The following is a 15870-nucleotide window of genomic DNA, read 5'->3' as shown; positions in this document are numbered from 1 at the left end:
GTTATCTCTCTTGTTGACTCGTTGAGGTCGGGAAAGAGAGTGAGCAGACCACGGGACGACGAGGCCATATTCTGGGTAGCTGCACGGGAAGACGAGGCCATGTTATGGGTTGCTGAGTTTTTTTTTTCAGAGAAGGGTTGGATCCAGAGTATTTACAGAGTATCTCTCTCAGAACACAAAGAGTTTTTTCAGAGGTTTTTTAGCAGTTTTTTGTTTCTGCCTCAAGCACAGCCTCCGCCTCAGTTTATAAAGACCCTGACGAAGAGGCAGACACGCGCATCATGCGCCTCTCGGTGCTCGCCGACAACTTGGGCGCGCCTTTTGATGGCACGCCTTTTTATGGATTGGACACGCCTTTTGATGGCACGCCTTTTGAAAGATTGGGCACACCTTTTGAGGGTGCGACTTTTTAGGGGTCCGACAAGACTCTATAAACTGTCCCGACATTGATTCCGGTTAGCTCCTTCATGGGTCCGACAAGACTCTGTAAACTGTCCCGACATTGATTCCGGTTAGTTTCTACAAGGGTCCAGCAAAACTCCATAAACTGTCACAACAACTGTCACAACACCTTTTGAGGGTGCGACTTTTTAGGGGTCCGACAAGACTATGTAAACTGTCCCGACATTTGATTCCGGTTAGCTTTTCCAAGGGTCCAACAAGTCTCTGTAAACTGTCCCGACATTGATTCCGGTTAGTTTCTACAAGGGTCCAGCAAGACTCTGTAAACTGTCCCGACATTGATTCCGGTTAGTTTCTACAAGGGTCCAACAAGACTCCGTAAACTGTCACAACAACTGTCACAACATTGTCTGCTACAACGGTCCGACATGACCCCCATAAACTGTCTTCTACATCGGTCCAACACGAGCCAGTGTCTTCTACATCGGTCTGCCATAACCATACAGTCTTCTACAACGGTCTGACACGACCATACAGTGTCTCCTATCCATTTTTTATTTTTCAGATTATTTTCTTGTTTTGTTACTCTCTCCAAACTTAAGTTGGTTAGTTCCTATCCCCTTTGAGTTTGCGGGGGGCTGTTAAAACCTACCATCACCTACTCCACCTACTACACCTACCACCACCTACTACCACTTACTACACACCTACCACTATCACCTACTCCACTACATCTCCTAAATAAGGAGCCCCTCACCATTTGTAAAATATAACAACATTCATCAATCAATAATACATAAATTCTTACAGTATCCATCAAAACAAAGGACTTGTTAATACTGGAGTGGATAGAGTTAATAAGCCAAGTTATGACAAGAGCATTCTTCTTTTGTCATTTATCTCGGATTGGTCCATCCTCCCAGGGAGCTTGAGTAATCCCCTTGATGTAACCAGGCATGCCACGAGCAGTAATGGCCAATTGAAAGGAACAGGACCAAACCTGATAATTAGTACCATCTAACTTGACCGAAGTAAGCTGGAGAGAGGAGTTATCACCAAGAGAGATATTAGAATTAGATTCTTTCACTTCGCTGACTACAGGGGTCTTACCATCATCTGCTATGGCCTAGAGTGGTGCTAGCACACCGAACAAGAAAGACAACCACATAAATCTATCAAAAGGAAATTGTTGCTCAACAGAAACAACCCAATAGCATTAAAAACTGACCAAAAAAATAGTAGCCGAAGCAAAGGAGCAACACACAGACCTTGGAGGAAGTCCGACTGCTCTATGAATCCAAAAACCAATCAAAAACCATCCAAACGCATCAACCGAAGTCAAAAAACAGCCTAGGGCATCTGGTTGGCTCCAATAGTTGTGGGCCCAAGTGAAGAATTGATCAAAAAACTGACAGAACGAAGAAATAAAAAAAAATGGACCTATTTTCCCAAAAAAATAAAGAAAAATCGAAAAAATAGGCAACTTAAAGTCAAAAAATTTTGAAATTTTTTCTGGTGAATCCTCCACCCTAGTTGTTCATGGTGGTGTATAGAGACATGAATCTACTTAATTTGGCTAGTGAAATGGCCTTTGATAGAGTTGCGTGGAGAAGAAGGATTCATGTAGCCGACCCCATTTGATGGGATTTAAGGCTTGGTTTGGTTTGGTTTTTTTCGGGAAGAATAGGAAAAAAAAATAAAAAAATAAAATATATAGGAAGAAAAGAATATAAAAATTCTTTTTGCTTTGATACCAAGTTAAAAATGAAACACAAGAATTGAGAGAGAGAGAGAGAGAGAGAGAGAGAGAGAGAGAAGAGAATAGAGATTTTCTGGGGGAGAGAGCATAAAACCTAATTAGGTTTCTTACCTCTCTAAACATATGTGTTTATATTAATAAGGGAATAAGTACAATGACACTATTGCCCTCAAGCGCATAACTTAACATAAAATAACATAACAAATCTAACTTGCCCCCTCAAGTTGGAGCATAGATGTTGAACATGCTTAGCTTGGCAGACAACCTCTAATGATGGACGGAGTAAAGGCTTGGTGAGGATGTCACCCAACTAGTCTTCAAAGCGAACATAAGGAGTTGTCAACTGTTTCTGTAGTAGTAAATCTCAAATGAAGTGACAATCAACCTCAATCTGCATCAGTAAATGCCTCCACACTAAGATGGCCATGTTTTGAGAAATAGAGACCCTTTCCAGGAGAAGACTTTAGGTCTCTCAAGATTCTCATAACTGCATCTAAGTGGGAAGTTCTAGGAGCATGCATAAACTGACTTACCATGCTCACGGCAATGGCAATGTCTGGACATGAGTAGGACAAGTATATGAGCTTGCCCACTAGTCTCTAGTATCTCCCCCTGTCCACTGGATCTCCCTCTTGATCCTCACTCAGTTCCTGGCCCGGTTCTAGAGGTGTATCACATGGTCTACCTCCAAGCATTCCAATTTCCTTTAGCAGGTCAAGTACATACTTCCTTTGGCATATGAAGATGCCATCTTTGGACCGAGCTACTTCAATGCCCAAAAAATACTTCAAATAGCATAAGTCTTTGATTTCAAACTTCTTGGCTAAGCATTCTTTCAAACGAGGAATCTCCTTAACATCATCTCCTGTTAGAACAATATCATCAACATAGACAATAAGAGTTGTGGTCTTGCCATGTGAGGAGTGTTTCATGAACAAGGTGTGATCAACTTGACTTTGCTTGAACCCATATTTCAGTATAGCTTGAGCAAACCTTTAAAACCAAGCTCTAGGAGACTACTTTAGCCCATAAAGTGACTTTCGGAGCCTACATACTTTACCGTTGGACTTAGTATCTGCAAAACCAGAAGGAATATCCATATAGACCTGTTCTGGTAGGTCTCCATGAAGGAAGGCATTCTTCACATCAAACTGGTGAAGTGGCCAATCCAAATTTGCAATAAGAGAGAGTAAGATTCTCACAGAATCATCTTAGCAACCGGTGCAAATGTCTCCTAGTAATCCACTCCATAAGTCTGAGTGAAGCCCTTAGTAACCAGTCTTGCTTTGGACCGTTCTATGGAACCATCTGCTTTGTATTTTACCATGTACACCCACTTACATCCAACTGGATTTTTGCCTCTAGGTAACTCCACTAACTCCCAAGTGCCACTCTTGCTGAGAGTTCTCATCTCTTCCATCAGGGCATGTTTCCATTCCAGAATAGAGAGAGCATCCTAAAAATTGGTACATAGACTCACAAAAGACACTTTAGACAGAAAAGCTTTATATGAGGAAGACAAATGAAAATAAGAGACATGATTACTAATAGGATGTTGAGTACATGACCTAACTCCTTTCCTATTAGCAATGGGAACATTAAGATCTGAAAAATCAAGAATGGAAGCATTAGAATCAGAATTACCTGGACTCTTAGGAGAGGGGGTTGACTCTGGACACTCATCCGGAGAAGAAGTTGGCAGTAGAGGAAGGAAAGTAGTCTCTTAAATCCAGGTGACTTGTTGTCTGTCCTTGTCCTTGATATAAACTTTGCTTGATGCCTTTTCCTCAACAACTGTTGGCTCATCATCCTCTATCTATTCAACCATGGGCAGAAGTGGAATAAGAATCTCTTCACTCCAAGGCTCTGCCTGAAGGGATAACTGTGATACCGGTGGTGTCGGAAAGTAAGGCTAGGACTCAAAGAAAGTGACATCTATAGAGACAAACCATTTGCGAGTGGGAGGATGATAACACTTATAACCCTTTTTAGTGGCAGAACAACCTAGGAAAACACACTTAAGAGACCGAGGATCCAATTTACCACGAGTGGGTGAATGATTATGGACAAAGCCAAAATCTTAGGAGAAAGGGACAACCCAAAAGAGGTAGACCCAAACAAAACTTGAAGAGGTGTTTATTTTGGAAGGACTTGGGTAGGAAGACAATTAATCAAATAAGCGGCAATGAGAACCGCTTCTCCCCAATAGGATCGAGGAACCCGCATCTCAAAGGATAGACAACGGGCAACATTAAGGAGATGGTGATTTTTGCATTCTGCAACACCATTTTGTTAAGGGGTATTAGTGCATGGAGTCTGGTAAATAATGCCATTAGAGGCGAAGTAAATGGCAAGACCAGAGTCAATATATTCCCCCCCATTATCAGAACGTAAAATTTTGACAACCGCCCAAAATTGAGTACAAACCATTTATGGAAGTTTTGAAATACAGAAAATACCTCACTTTTATCTGTTATCAAATAGACCCAAGTAGTCCTGGAACAATCATCTATGAAGGTAACAAACCATTTTTGACCGGTTGAAGACACAAAACGGGATGGACCCCATACATTAGAATGAATCAAAGAAAATGGAACTAAACTTTTATTAATACGAGTAAAAGAGGCTCTGTGTTGTTTTCCAAGTTGACAAGACTCACATTGAAAATCTGACACATTATTTTTCTCAAAAACAGAAGGAAATAAATGCCTAAGTAATAAAAATGAGGGATGTCCTAAGCGACGGTGCCACAGCCAAATGTCTACCTTGGTGGATGGTAACTGAATAGATGAATGAGCCAATTTGTCTGTCTGATCCAGAATGTAGAGCTTATGTTCCTCTCTACCACTGTCAATCCTCTTCCTTGTGATAAGTTCCTGAAAAAGACAATGATTGGGAAAAAAACGTCATGCTACAATTTAAGTCATGGGTAATATGACTCAAAAATAGAAGATTAACATTGAAATTGGGAATATGGAGGATTGAAGACAAAGGAAAGAACAGGTGGCATGAATTAAACGTTTTCTTGACACAGACAAAATGGTACCATCAGCAATACGCACTTTTTCCTGACCTGAGGAGGGGTTATACTCTGAAAGTAAATTAGAAGAGCTAGACATATAGTCGGAAGCACCAGAATCAATAATCCATGGTACAGTCATATGAGATAGCAATGCATATGGGGAGGAAGTCAAGTTACCTAAATTGGCAAAGGAAGAAGAGGGTACACCTGTAGCAGAAGTGGAGGCTCGACGGTCTAGTAAGTGGCGAAGAGCAATCTCAAAATCCAAGGCAGATAATCCCAAAACATCAGTAGCGGAGGAGACAATTGGAGATGAAGATGATGGCTCAACAGTGTCTGAAAGATGGGCTCGTGCATTGGCCCCGCGGCCTCTAGTACCAGACTGACCCCCTCGAGTACCAGGACAGTCGCCTCTACCACCAGAGGGAGTTTTGTGCAGTTTCCAACAAGTCTCTCGTTTGTGGCGAGGTCGATGACAGTAGTCACAGAAAAGATTATCTTTCTCAGAGGAAGGATGAGAACCACGAGTCACATGGTCGCCATCGCGAGAGGGTGCAGAAACCAAGGCCGAACAATCAATAGTAGCAGAAGGAAGCATCGCAGAACGGCGACTCTTCTCATTCTGCACAAAATCAAAGGCTTCTTGGAGAGAAGGAAGCGTATCCATACCTAGGATTCTGCTTCGAACCAGATCATACTCCACATTTAGGCCTTCCAAGAACTTGAAGACCCACTCTTGCGTCACAAACTTCCGATAACCAATAGAATTAGTGGGACAGATAGGCTTGTAATCCTTAAGGTGATCAAGCCGCTTCCACCTATTGTTAAGGAAGGTAAAATACTGAAGAATAGTCTGTTCACCTTGTGTCGACCTTTCAATGGAGTGACGTAACCTGAAAGCCTGTGAGAAGTTCCCCTTCCTGGAGTAAGTAGTGGCTACGACCCCCCAAATATCCTAGGCAGTGTCCATAGACAAGTAGCTCTCTCCAATCTCCGGAACCATAGAATTGATCAACTAGCCCATAATTAAAGAATTGGTGATCTCCCATTGATCATAATAAGGGTCGGTGATACTGGGTGCTTGAATCCGCCCATCTACATATCTTATCTTTCCCTTGCTCTTCAAGAAAATAGTCAGACTCTACGACCACGCTAGGCAATTTTGACTATTGAATAGAGAGGTGATGATTCTAAGGCTAGTGTGGAGGTTATCGGTCATAGTGGAAGGGATAATAGAATGTAAGAATTTATGTATTATTGATTGATGTCTTGATTGATAGATTACAAGATGCATTAATTACAATTCCTATACAATCTATATATAGAAGAAAATGTGGTAGTAGGTGTAGTGGAGGTGATAGTGGGTTAGGTGAAGTGGAGTGTGTAGTGGAGTAGAGGTAGGTGAAGTGGAGTGTGTAGTGGAGTAGGTGAAGGTAATGTGGTAGTAGGTGTAGTGGAGGTGATAGTGGGTTAGGTGAAGTGGAGTGTGTAGTGGAGTAGAGGTAGGTGAAGTGGAGTGTGTAGTGGAGTAGGTGAAGGTAAAGATGGGAAATTCTAACAGCCCCCCGCAAACTCAAGGAGGAGAGAAACTAACCAACTTGAGTTTGGAGAGAGTAACAAAACAAGAAAATACATAAAAATAAAAAAGGATAGGAGACACTGTATGGTCGTGTCAGACCGTTGGTGAAGACACTGTATGGGGTGTCATAACGTTGTAGAGGACACTGTATGGTGGTGTCAGACCGATGTAGAAGACAGTTTATGGGGTCATGTCGGACCGTTGTAGAAGACAATGTTGTGACAGTTTACGGAGTCTTGCTGGACCCTTGTAGAAACTAACCGGAATCAATGTCGGGACAGTTTACAGAGTCTTGTCGGACCCATAAAGGAGCTAACCGGAATCAATGTCGGGACAGTTTACAGAGTCTTGTCGGACACTTGTAAAAACTAACCGGAATCAATGTCGGGACAGTTTACAGAGTCTTGTCGGACTCTTAAAAAGTTGCACCCTCAAAAGGTGTGCCCAATTTTGTCAAAAGGCGTGCCATCAAAAGGCGTGCCCAATTCATCAAAAGGCGTGCCATCAAAAGGCGTGTCCACTTTGTCAAAAGATGTGCCATGAAAAGGCGTGCCAGTTTGTCGGGCGGCAAGAGGCGCGCGATACGCGTGGCTGCCTCGGCTATTTAACCAAGACGAAGGCTGAGGCTGAGGCATACCATTCTGAAACCTCTGAAACCAACCCTTCGCTGAAAAAACTCTGCCTCTGCGGAGAGAGAAACTGTGGAACACTTTGTTGCCATTCTGTCACCAACCCTTCCGAACATTACCAGTCTGAAATTGCTATTTCGCTGAAACACTTAGCAACCCAAAAACATGGCCTCTTCTTCCCGTCCAGCTACCCAGAACCTGCTCACGCTCTTTCCAGAACTGAACGAGCCCACAAGAGAAATAACTGGTGCGGTGGCCAGTGAACCTCAACCAAACACCTCTGGTTTTGCTCCATTGAACTTTTCCGATGCGGTCGGTGGAGCAAAAAATGGCGGTGCAAACTGATATTGAGGCTAATCAGTATACTCTGAAGTCATGCGTGGAAACCATGACGGCGGTCACAAATTTGTCGAACCGGCTGCAGAGTAGGACAAATGAGGTGCAACATTTAAATTCCCAGCTGGCTCTGCTCCAACGCATGTATAAGGATGCGCGAGCAGAGATAAGTGTGCTGAAAGCAGAAAATAAGGAGCTGAAGCGGAAGGCCACTGTGATGTTCCGATTTGGAGGTCCGCCGTATGCTGCAGTGGAGGAGTATGGAGGAGTGAACGTGCTCGGCGGCGTAGGAAACACGGAGGCAGCACCGTCAAGGGCCGCCCAGGACGGAGGAAAGAAGAAGAGATCTGCAGCAGAGTAGAGAAGAAAAATCCCACTGTGGGTGTTGGGTGTGTTATGGTGGTTTTTTTTTTTTTTTTTTTTTTTTTTTTTTTTCTTGTAAAATTATGATCGGGGTTGATCCTGACATGAATAAAATAAGTGTGTTTGGCAAACTCGAATGGTAGGTGTGGTAAGGCAGAAAAATCAACTGGAATGAATTTTTTTTTTTTTTTTTTTTTTTTTTTGTGAAAATAATAATAATAATAATAATAATAATAATATTAATATGGAAATCATGGAGTGGGCGGTGGTACAAAAATATTGTGTAGAAAAAGAGGGAGATGGTGGAAAAGAGAGGCCACTCATGTTATTAAAATAAATTAAGGAATTAAAAAAAAGTGATATTGGTTTTGTTTTCAAAAAAGATGGATTAAAATAAATATAAAAAAAGAAAAAGAAAGTGGAGACCATGATGAAAGGTGGGAACAAGTGTGCTGGTGCTGTGTTGTAATGGTCAGAAAGAGAGATAAGAAAATAAAATAAAATAAATTTCAAGGTGCTGTGTTGTAATGGCATTGAAATATCCACCATCATAAAGAGTATCAGTGGTGCTGCATATGTTTATGAGCATTATTTGAGGCCTTTCTTTCTTAACCCACAGCAGACTGTTAACGTCTAGTATGTCCCAAGGAAGAAGGACATCTTCAGTAAGCCAGATGACATTCTAACTGCTGCTAAGAAGTACATAGAAGAACATGGCCCGGAAGCATTTGAGAAGCTTGTTAGCAAGGATAGGGAAACCAAGTTCAGGAGTAGCAATTACACGTATTTTGATGAGGACCACAGCTATTGAGCCTTGTTTGGCTGAGGGAAACACCTTTTTTCCGCTGCTGTTAGGAGTATCTTTCCGGTGGAGAAGCTGCTATGGACTATTTGGGGAGAGTGATGTCGAAAGCCGGAGCCTTGGATCTCGCCACCGGCGTCGGCGGAAAGATCGAGAAAGACGATGTTCTCTCCGCTGTCCAGAAGTATGAGCAGTATCACGGCTACTATGATGCCGAGAGAGAATGAGATGTTATGAAGATATGATGAGGAGGTAGGTATGTAGTAGACAATTCTAGCGGACTAGGTTGAGGTCCGGCGGGCGGCCAAGGCGAGGTTGCCGCCCGCCGGTGAAGCGAAAAAATATTAAATTCTTAACCTTGCTCTGATACCATGTAAGAATTTATGTATTATTGATTGATGTCTTGATTGATAGATTACAAGATGCATTAATTACAATTCCTATACAATCTATATATAGAAGAAAATGTGGTAGTAGGTGTAGTGGAGGTGATAGTGGGTTAGGTGAAGTGGAGTGTGTAGTGGAGTAGAGGTAGGTGAAGTGGAGTGTGTAGTGGAGTAGGTGAAGGTAATGTGGTAGTAGGTGTAGTGGAGGTGATAGTGGGTTAGGTGAAGTGGAGTGTGTAGTGGAGTAGAGGTAGGTGAAGTGGAGTGTGTAGTGGAGTAGGTGAAGGTAAAGATGGGAAATTCTAACATAGAACCCTCACCCTGAGATAGCTGAGAGGCAGTAGATGCACTGGTCAAATCCACCATGGAGACTCTATTACCTATTCCTCAAACACGATGCCAATCACAAACCCGAAAGATGAGAGTGGAGAAATAGTAAACACTACGACCACAAGAATATCATATGAAAAAAGGACTCTTTTTATTTTTTATTTTTTTTTTAAGCTTATCATTTCATTTTTTTTTTTTTTCTCTTTTTGTTTTTTTCCATTTTGTTGTTGTTTTTGTTATAAACAATATATAGGGTGAAACCATTGCAGGAGACAGAGAAGACCTGTTGTGAGGATGGCCGACAGTAGCCTAAGAGGCAGGAGAGAAGCTGACAGAGGCCAAGAGGGCCAGTGGAGCTCCCGATAGGCCCCTAGGGCTGCCGACTAAGCCTAATAGGCTGTTAGGAAGCCCATGCGAACTGCCGAAGGCTTGGGCTGGGTGAGGGACAACGGTGGTTTGGTCTGGGCTGTCAGAGGTTTGGTCCAGGTTGGGTAAGGGACAACGGTGGCTATCAGAGCGTCTACGGTGGTCGATAATGGTCTATAGTATCTGTCGGAGGGTTGACAGTGGCCGACTAAACTGCTAGACTCAAGATAGGATTACCGACAAAGAGAAGAAGTGTGAGAAGGGATGGGCTAGGGTTTTGGCTCAGATACCATATAAGTTTAGAGAAGAGAGAGTTAGGGAATGAGCTAGACTTCATTTCCTTTTATATTAATCATACTGAGTAATTACAGGAGTGCCATAAGGCATAATATATGGGCTAAGCCCATTATACCAATCAAGGTAATAAATAAGAAGAAAATACAATAACTTATTTCTTATTCTAACATTCTAACACGTCTAGGTCACTGTGTGAAAATTTTCAAACTTTAACAAGACAAGTTATTGTAAGATCAAAGCGCTTTGATACCACATTAAAATGTAAAGTTCAAAGGAATTAGGATTAGGGTCCTTGAGGAAAGAGAGAAAAGAAGAGAATAGGAGAACAAATAATGTAGAGAATAGGTTATTGGGTCATAATGAAAAACCCTCACCCAACACATATTTATATTAAAACATTAATGTTGCAATGAAAATAATAACCTCAATATAAAATAAAATAACATAACAAATCTAACACAAATATAACTCCTGTCAGGACCTTAAAGATTTTGTACAAAAAAATCCATGTTCCCTACACTTGATTTTGAATAAGAAAATGAAGTGTCGCGTCAATTTGTAAGGAAAATTTGTAAATTTTGTTTGTTTGTATAACATTATTTTAAATAAAATACTACTATATAAGAAACATAATCACATTGGTGAATTAAATCGTGTTATAGTAGCGAATCACGTGAGGGCTCCCATTCACTATAACAGCCTATGAACGGGAGGGGGGCCATCCGGGAAACAATTCATTTGGTGCTGCTGTAAACCATTATATGTAAAGCGCGTATTCTCAAAGGCAAGGGGCCATGGCCTTCTTTAATCTACAAATAGGTCCGTCCCTACCTATAATATATACACAGCTGAATTGCGAATTCAAGATCAATGTGTGGCAAGTTACAGATTGGGAATTGGATTCATTGTGTGATGTTGGATGCACACCACATATCATGGATTAGATGACAACTATGAAGCACGGGTACGGGTACGGGTACGGGTACGGATACTAGTACAATACAGTAAAATCTAAAATAGTAGGGTACGGGTACGGCTAGATACGTTTGTAAAAAAATATTTTATTTTTAATTTAAAGCAATGCAAAAATTAGTTAGATGGTTTAATTTGTTAAAGTCTAACCTACAATTCACATTGATGCAAAAAGTAAAAGTATCAACTAAAATTAAATGTCATTATATTAAATAAGTTACAAACCATTGTTTAATTTTAAAATCATGCTAAACATAAAAATAAAAATAAAAAAGAAGTCTAATGAAATTAATTTATCTCACAATTAGATGAAAATACTGTTTCGACTAAGGTATGGTACGACTTAAGTTTATATACTAGATATGTCTCGATACGCCAAAATTAAGAACAAAAAATTTGGGTATGTGTTTCGTGTATTCAGTACATATGCAAAAGTACTATACAAAGTACCAATATCCGGTACGAGTATGACATATTTGTCAAATAATCCATGCTTCGTAAGATGACAGTCCACGTTGAAGTGCATTTACAAGGATTGACATGGGTAAGGTTGAAGCATTGAATTGGTGGGTTGAAAAAATGAGGGAAGATATTTAGGCATATGGTTAACCAAAAGCCTTTCCTTAGTTCAAGTAAAAGGGAAAAATATGATTTGTTCAGCTGACTCTAAATAGATGAGCAAGCTTTGTTGGTGATTGTGTGTTGAGTCATATTGTAGGGAGTAGCCTTTAAACATCAATTAGTGTGGTGGGGTGAACACTTACAAATGTAAACCATCGTAAATTAGTTTAACATCATTTAGAATAGGATTTTTTTTTTTGGGTCTCATGGCGGATAAAACTATGCAATAGGAAAAGGTAAAGCTTTATTTTAAAAAAAAGGATAAGACTAATCCAATTTAAGCTTTAGAAGTTGATGTGACGTATATAACAGGTCCTCACTCCAATGGAAGGTTGTAATCGTTATGTTGGTACTTGTAAAAGTTGACTAGACATCACCTCATTGTAGATATACCTCACACAAATGCACACGTATCTGGTTATGTGCCAGATTATTTGTAGCTGGCCCATAAATCGTTGCAAACCCTTTTTATGTCACTTTCATATTTGTGTAAGTACTAACTGATTCTAACCCAATAAGTGCTTATGAAATTGTCATGGACACTCTTGGATTGCAAATAGCTACAAATTATGAGTAACAATTGTTTTATGGTGTTAATGGGCTGCATGAGCACATAATTCGTCCTTTAACAAAGTTAGCAAACGCTATCTATAGTGATAACCATAATGATAATAGTAACTAAGATATTATTGTTATTCTTGCTCAACTATTTTGCTAGTCGGATTGAGACTGATTAGTAATGGTATTCCATCACCTGGAATATTTTGCTTGTGTCAAGATATTTGTTAAGAGATGGGAGAAGTTGCAGTGGGATTTTCTTTGGGGTAGCTCGGGGGAAGAATTTAAATACCATTGGTGAATTGATATACAGTGTACACCCCTCTGAGAGAGGAGGGACCTGAGTATTCATAAGCTTATGATCTTTATGGTTGTGTTTGGTGGGATTGAGCGTTTAAAGAGAATTCTTTTTCTTATGGGATGAGTTTTATGGAATGCATTCATGAGGTATGGCATTCTCTCTACCCACGGGTAATTTTCGTTTGGGAATGGGCATCAAGTGAAATTTCGGATTCACAAATGGTGTGGGGAGGATGGGCTTGAGGATGCTTCTCCAATTGTAGCTTGTCTTGCTTTTAATAATAAGGAGGCTGCAGTTAGTGAATACCTTGATGAGGAAGGTGATCACTGATCATATTTTTTGGGATATAGCTTTGAGAAGGGAGCTAAATGATATTGGTGGACAAGCATTCAAAGGAAAATGTTTATGTTAGTCTACTGGCATGGCATTTATAGTGTGTCTATGGTGCTGGCTGTTTTAAAAATTTCACTTTATGCTAGCTGCTTGTGCTTGGTATGGTACCTATCATCGTCTAGCCAATCGGTTTTGATTGAAGTACCCCTTTTTGGCTAGGTTTAGGAGTTGTGTGCATCTCTTAATATAGTGTAAGTCCTGTTGGACAGTTTGTGCTTACGGGTACGTTTATTGAGCTTCATTATAACATTCTTAACTTTTTGGTAATAATATGCTTGGGAATTGGAGGTGTTGATTGTTCAGCATTTTTATGCCTCCTGCATTGGTGATGGAGGTGATTTCATCCAACAGAATACATCCTCTTCCTGTATCTTTAGCATCAAGGCTGTCAGTCTTTATGATGCCATTATGGAATGAAGGGAGTCCTTTTTCTGTGCAAGGGTATATGGTGTTCTAAGGTGGCTGTCTTCATATGGTGTGCAACGCATGGCTCAATTCTTTCCATTGATAATTTCATTAGGATGAGGCAAGTGTGCATGAATTGTCACTGCATGTGTAAGAAAGATGGGAAGTCGGTAAGTCATCTTATTCATTGTGATGTGGTGAGGGGATTGTGGTCATTGTCCCTTATTTTGTTTGGTATGGATTGGGTGTTCCCTTGTTTGGTGATGAGATGTTTTGTTCTTGGACAGCAGCTAGGGTGGGAACGTGAAAAGGAAGGTGTGGCGATTGGTCCCTTTGGCTTTGATATATTTCGTGTGGGGTTAAAGAAACATAACTTTTGATGGTAGAGAAGAACCTATTTTTAGATTGAAGAGTAGATTTATTGTTGATATTTGAGGGTTGTTTCTCCATCCCTCAAACCAATTTTGAATTTTGTAGAGGCCTTTGATTTTTGTTGTTGTTATTGTTTTTGTTATTTTTGATGTGTCGGTGATATACATTTTTGCTTTGTGTGCTGGTTGCAATTTATTATAAATATCTTTAAACCAAATCAAATTAAGTCTTGTGTCCCAATTAAGTGGGGGTTGGCTACATGAATCTTTTTTCTGTATTAAGTTCAAGGGCTATATGCTCAGTTTAATTAAATACCAACGCATCCCATGTCAACTTAGGTCTTCCTCTCCCCCTAGCAATTTATTATAAATATCTTTATTTATCAGAAGAGACATGTGTTTTGACTGCATGATATATCAGCAGGTTTTCAGCTCATGGATGCACTTCTGTGCTGTATGTGTATTTACAGAGAGCATTCTGAGATATGGCTTGCCACTGTCTTTCTTATTAGTTAAACCATACCCCTCTTTACTGGTCTCCCCATAATTCTATTTTTTCCCCTGCTATCATTGATTTTCTGGGCTAATAAATTGCAATTGTATTGATTTCAGTCAGTTGTACTGGCACCCACTGTGAAAAGTGAGAAGAAAGCACGTTCTATCCTAGAGGAACTATGTGACAGTGCTAACAGGTAGTTATGTGAGCATCTATAGTTTTGTTTAATGTTATTCAATCAACCTCACGTAGCTTTGTATCAAAACTTGGGCAATCCAGAGTAAAAATGATAGATAAAAACCGTATCTGGTAGAATAAAGTTACGCATGTAATGAATCAACTATTAAATGTCATATAGATGGTGTGAGCTTGAACTCATTTAATGAGAACATGTTCCATATGAACAGTGCCCTATTTTGAAGGATCTCGGTTGATGGGTTCATAAAGGAATGGGCAAATTTTGAGCTGAGCGTTTGGTTCATTAATTTATTCCATTGCTTCATATTCAGGTGGTCCTGAGGTGGTCTGATCTGGTTAGGTCCCCTCATTGAGGCTGAAATACATTGACAATTGTGCCGGGAGTTAAATAATTTTTTGCCTCAAGACAGGCGGTGAATGTCTTGAGCTATTTTTGTCTTCATTGGTCGTTGGACCACTTGGACTGTCTCTCACTTGTGTCAAATCTTTGACTGCTGTGTCTGTCTCGTTGATACTAGTTTTTGTTGTATATGTGAAAATGCAGCACATACTGGAAATCTGAAGACGGAGGGATGGGTGGTCTCGGAGGTGATGCTGATGCATATCCTTATGTCTCGTTCACCACAAATCTTGTCTGAGGGAAATAATTCTGGTGTCACTATCCAATTACTCAGCTGGATCATCTCAGCCTGCGGTAATAAGAATGAATACTGAAGACACTGTATAATAGGATAGTAATAATTCTTTTTATTTATTTATTTAATGTATCTGCTTGAGGACCTTCACTTTTGAAAGATTAATGTTGTTCCTTTTTTATTTTTTATTTTAATTTTTTAATAAAGAAAGCTTCATTTATCTGTAGAATCATTTTGAATTGAATTTGGAAGAGTTTGTATGAAGGTTTCAGCACTTATTTTTTTCATTCATTTTTTATTTGATTGAACATCGGAGTTATTATTAGCAGAATTTTGTTAGTTATATTACTTGTTGAATTCACCCCTTGTTTGATTTGGGAGTTTGTTGAGGCCCGAGTCTTAAGTTGGTGGTTAAAGGCACGGTATACTGTGTTTTGGAAAATTATTGAATAATTCTAGAGTATCATGGGACGTGATGTGGTATGGTAATTCAAGAACCATCCAATAATTACACCTGTAATCTAAAGCTATGTTTCCTGTACTGAATGCATTCTTAACCATACGATTTGCATTAAGATTTGTGTATTTTGAGATTCTGTTCACATTGTATGGTAGAAAGAGTGCATTTGGTATAGAAAAATAAAAATTT

General features: G+C 40.0%; 1 protein-coding gene across 5 annotated transcripts in view; it reads left to right on the top strand.

The window, feature by feature from the left end:
* The window catches only part of LOC114290767 (V-type proton ATPase subunit C), a 67547-nt gene extending 52018 nt beyond the window's left edge, over positions 1-15529 (top strand). For 2 of the 5 annotated variants that reach the window (XM_082909997.1, XM_082909996.1), the window contains 3 exons: positions 14317-14427; positions 14505-14584; positions 15131-15529. In XM_082909997.1, the coding sequence (XP_082766123.1) occupies positions 14317-14427; positions 14505-14584; positions 15131-15224 (285 nt within the window). In that variant the 3' untranslated portion in view covers positions 15225-15529. Of the gene's footprint in view, positions 1-14313; positions 14428-14504; positions 14585-14897; positions 15000-15130 lie in introns of all 5 variants that reach the window. The other 3 variants (XR_014357215.1, XM_082909999.1, XM_082909995.1) reach the window with 3 other exon arrangements.
* Positions 15530-15870: the final 341 nt, after the last annotated feature.

This window comes from Camellia sinensis, chromosome 15 (genome assembly GCF_055761805.1).
Source record: "Camellia sinensis isolate YWXY chromosome 15, ASM5576180v1, whole genome shotgun sequence".
In the NCBI taxonomy this organism is placed as follows: domain Eukaryota; kingdom Viridiplantae; phylum Streptophyta; class Magnoliopsida; order Ericales; family Theaceae; genus Camellia; species Camellia sinensis.
The sequence above is the reverse complement of the archived record's forward strand: the minus strand, read 5'-3'. Positions and strand labels throughout refer to the sequence as shown.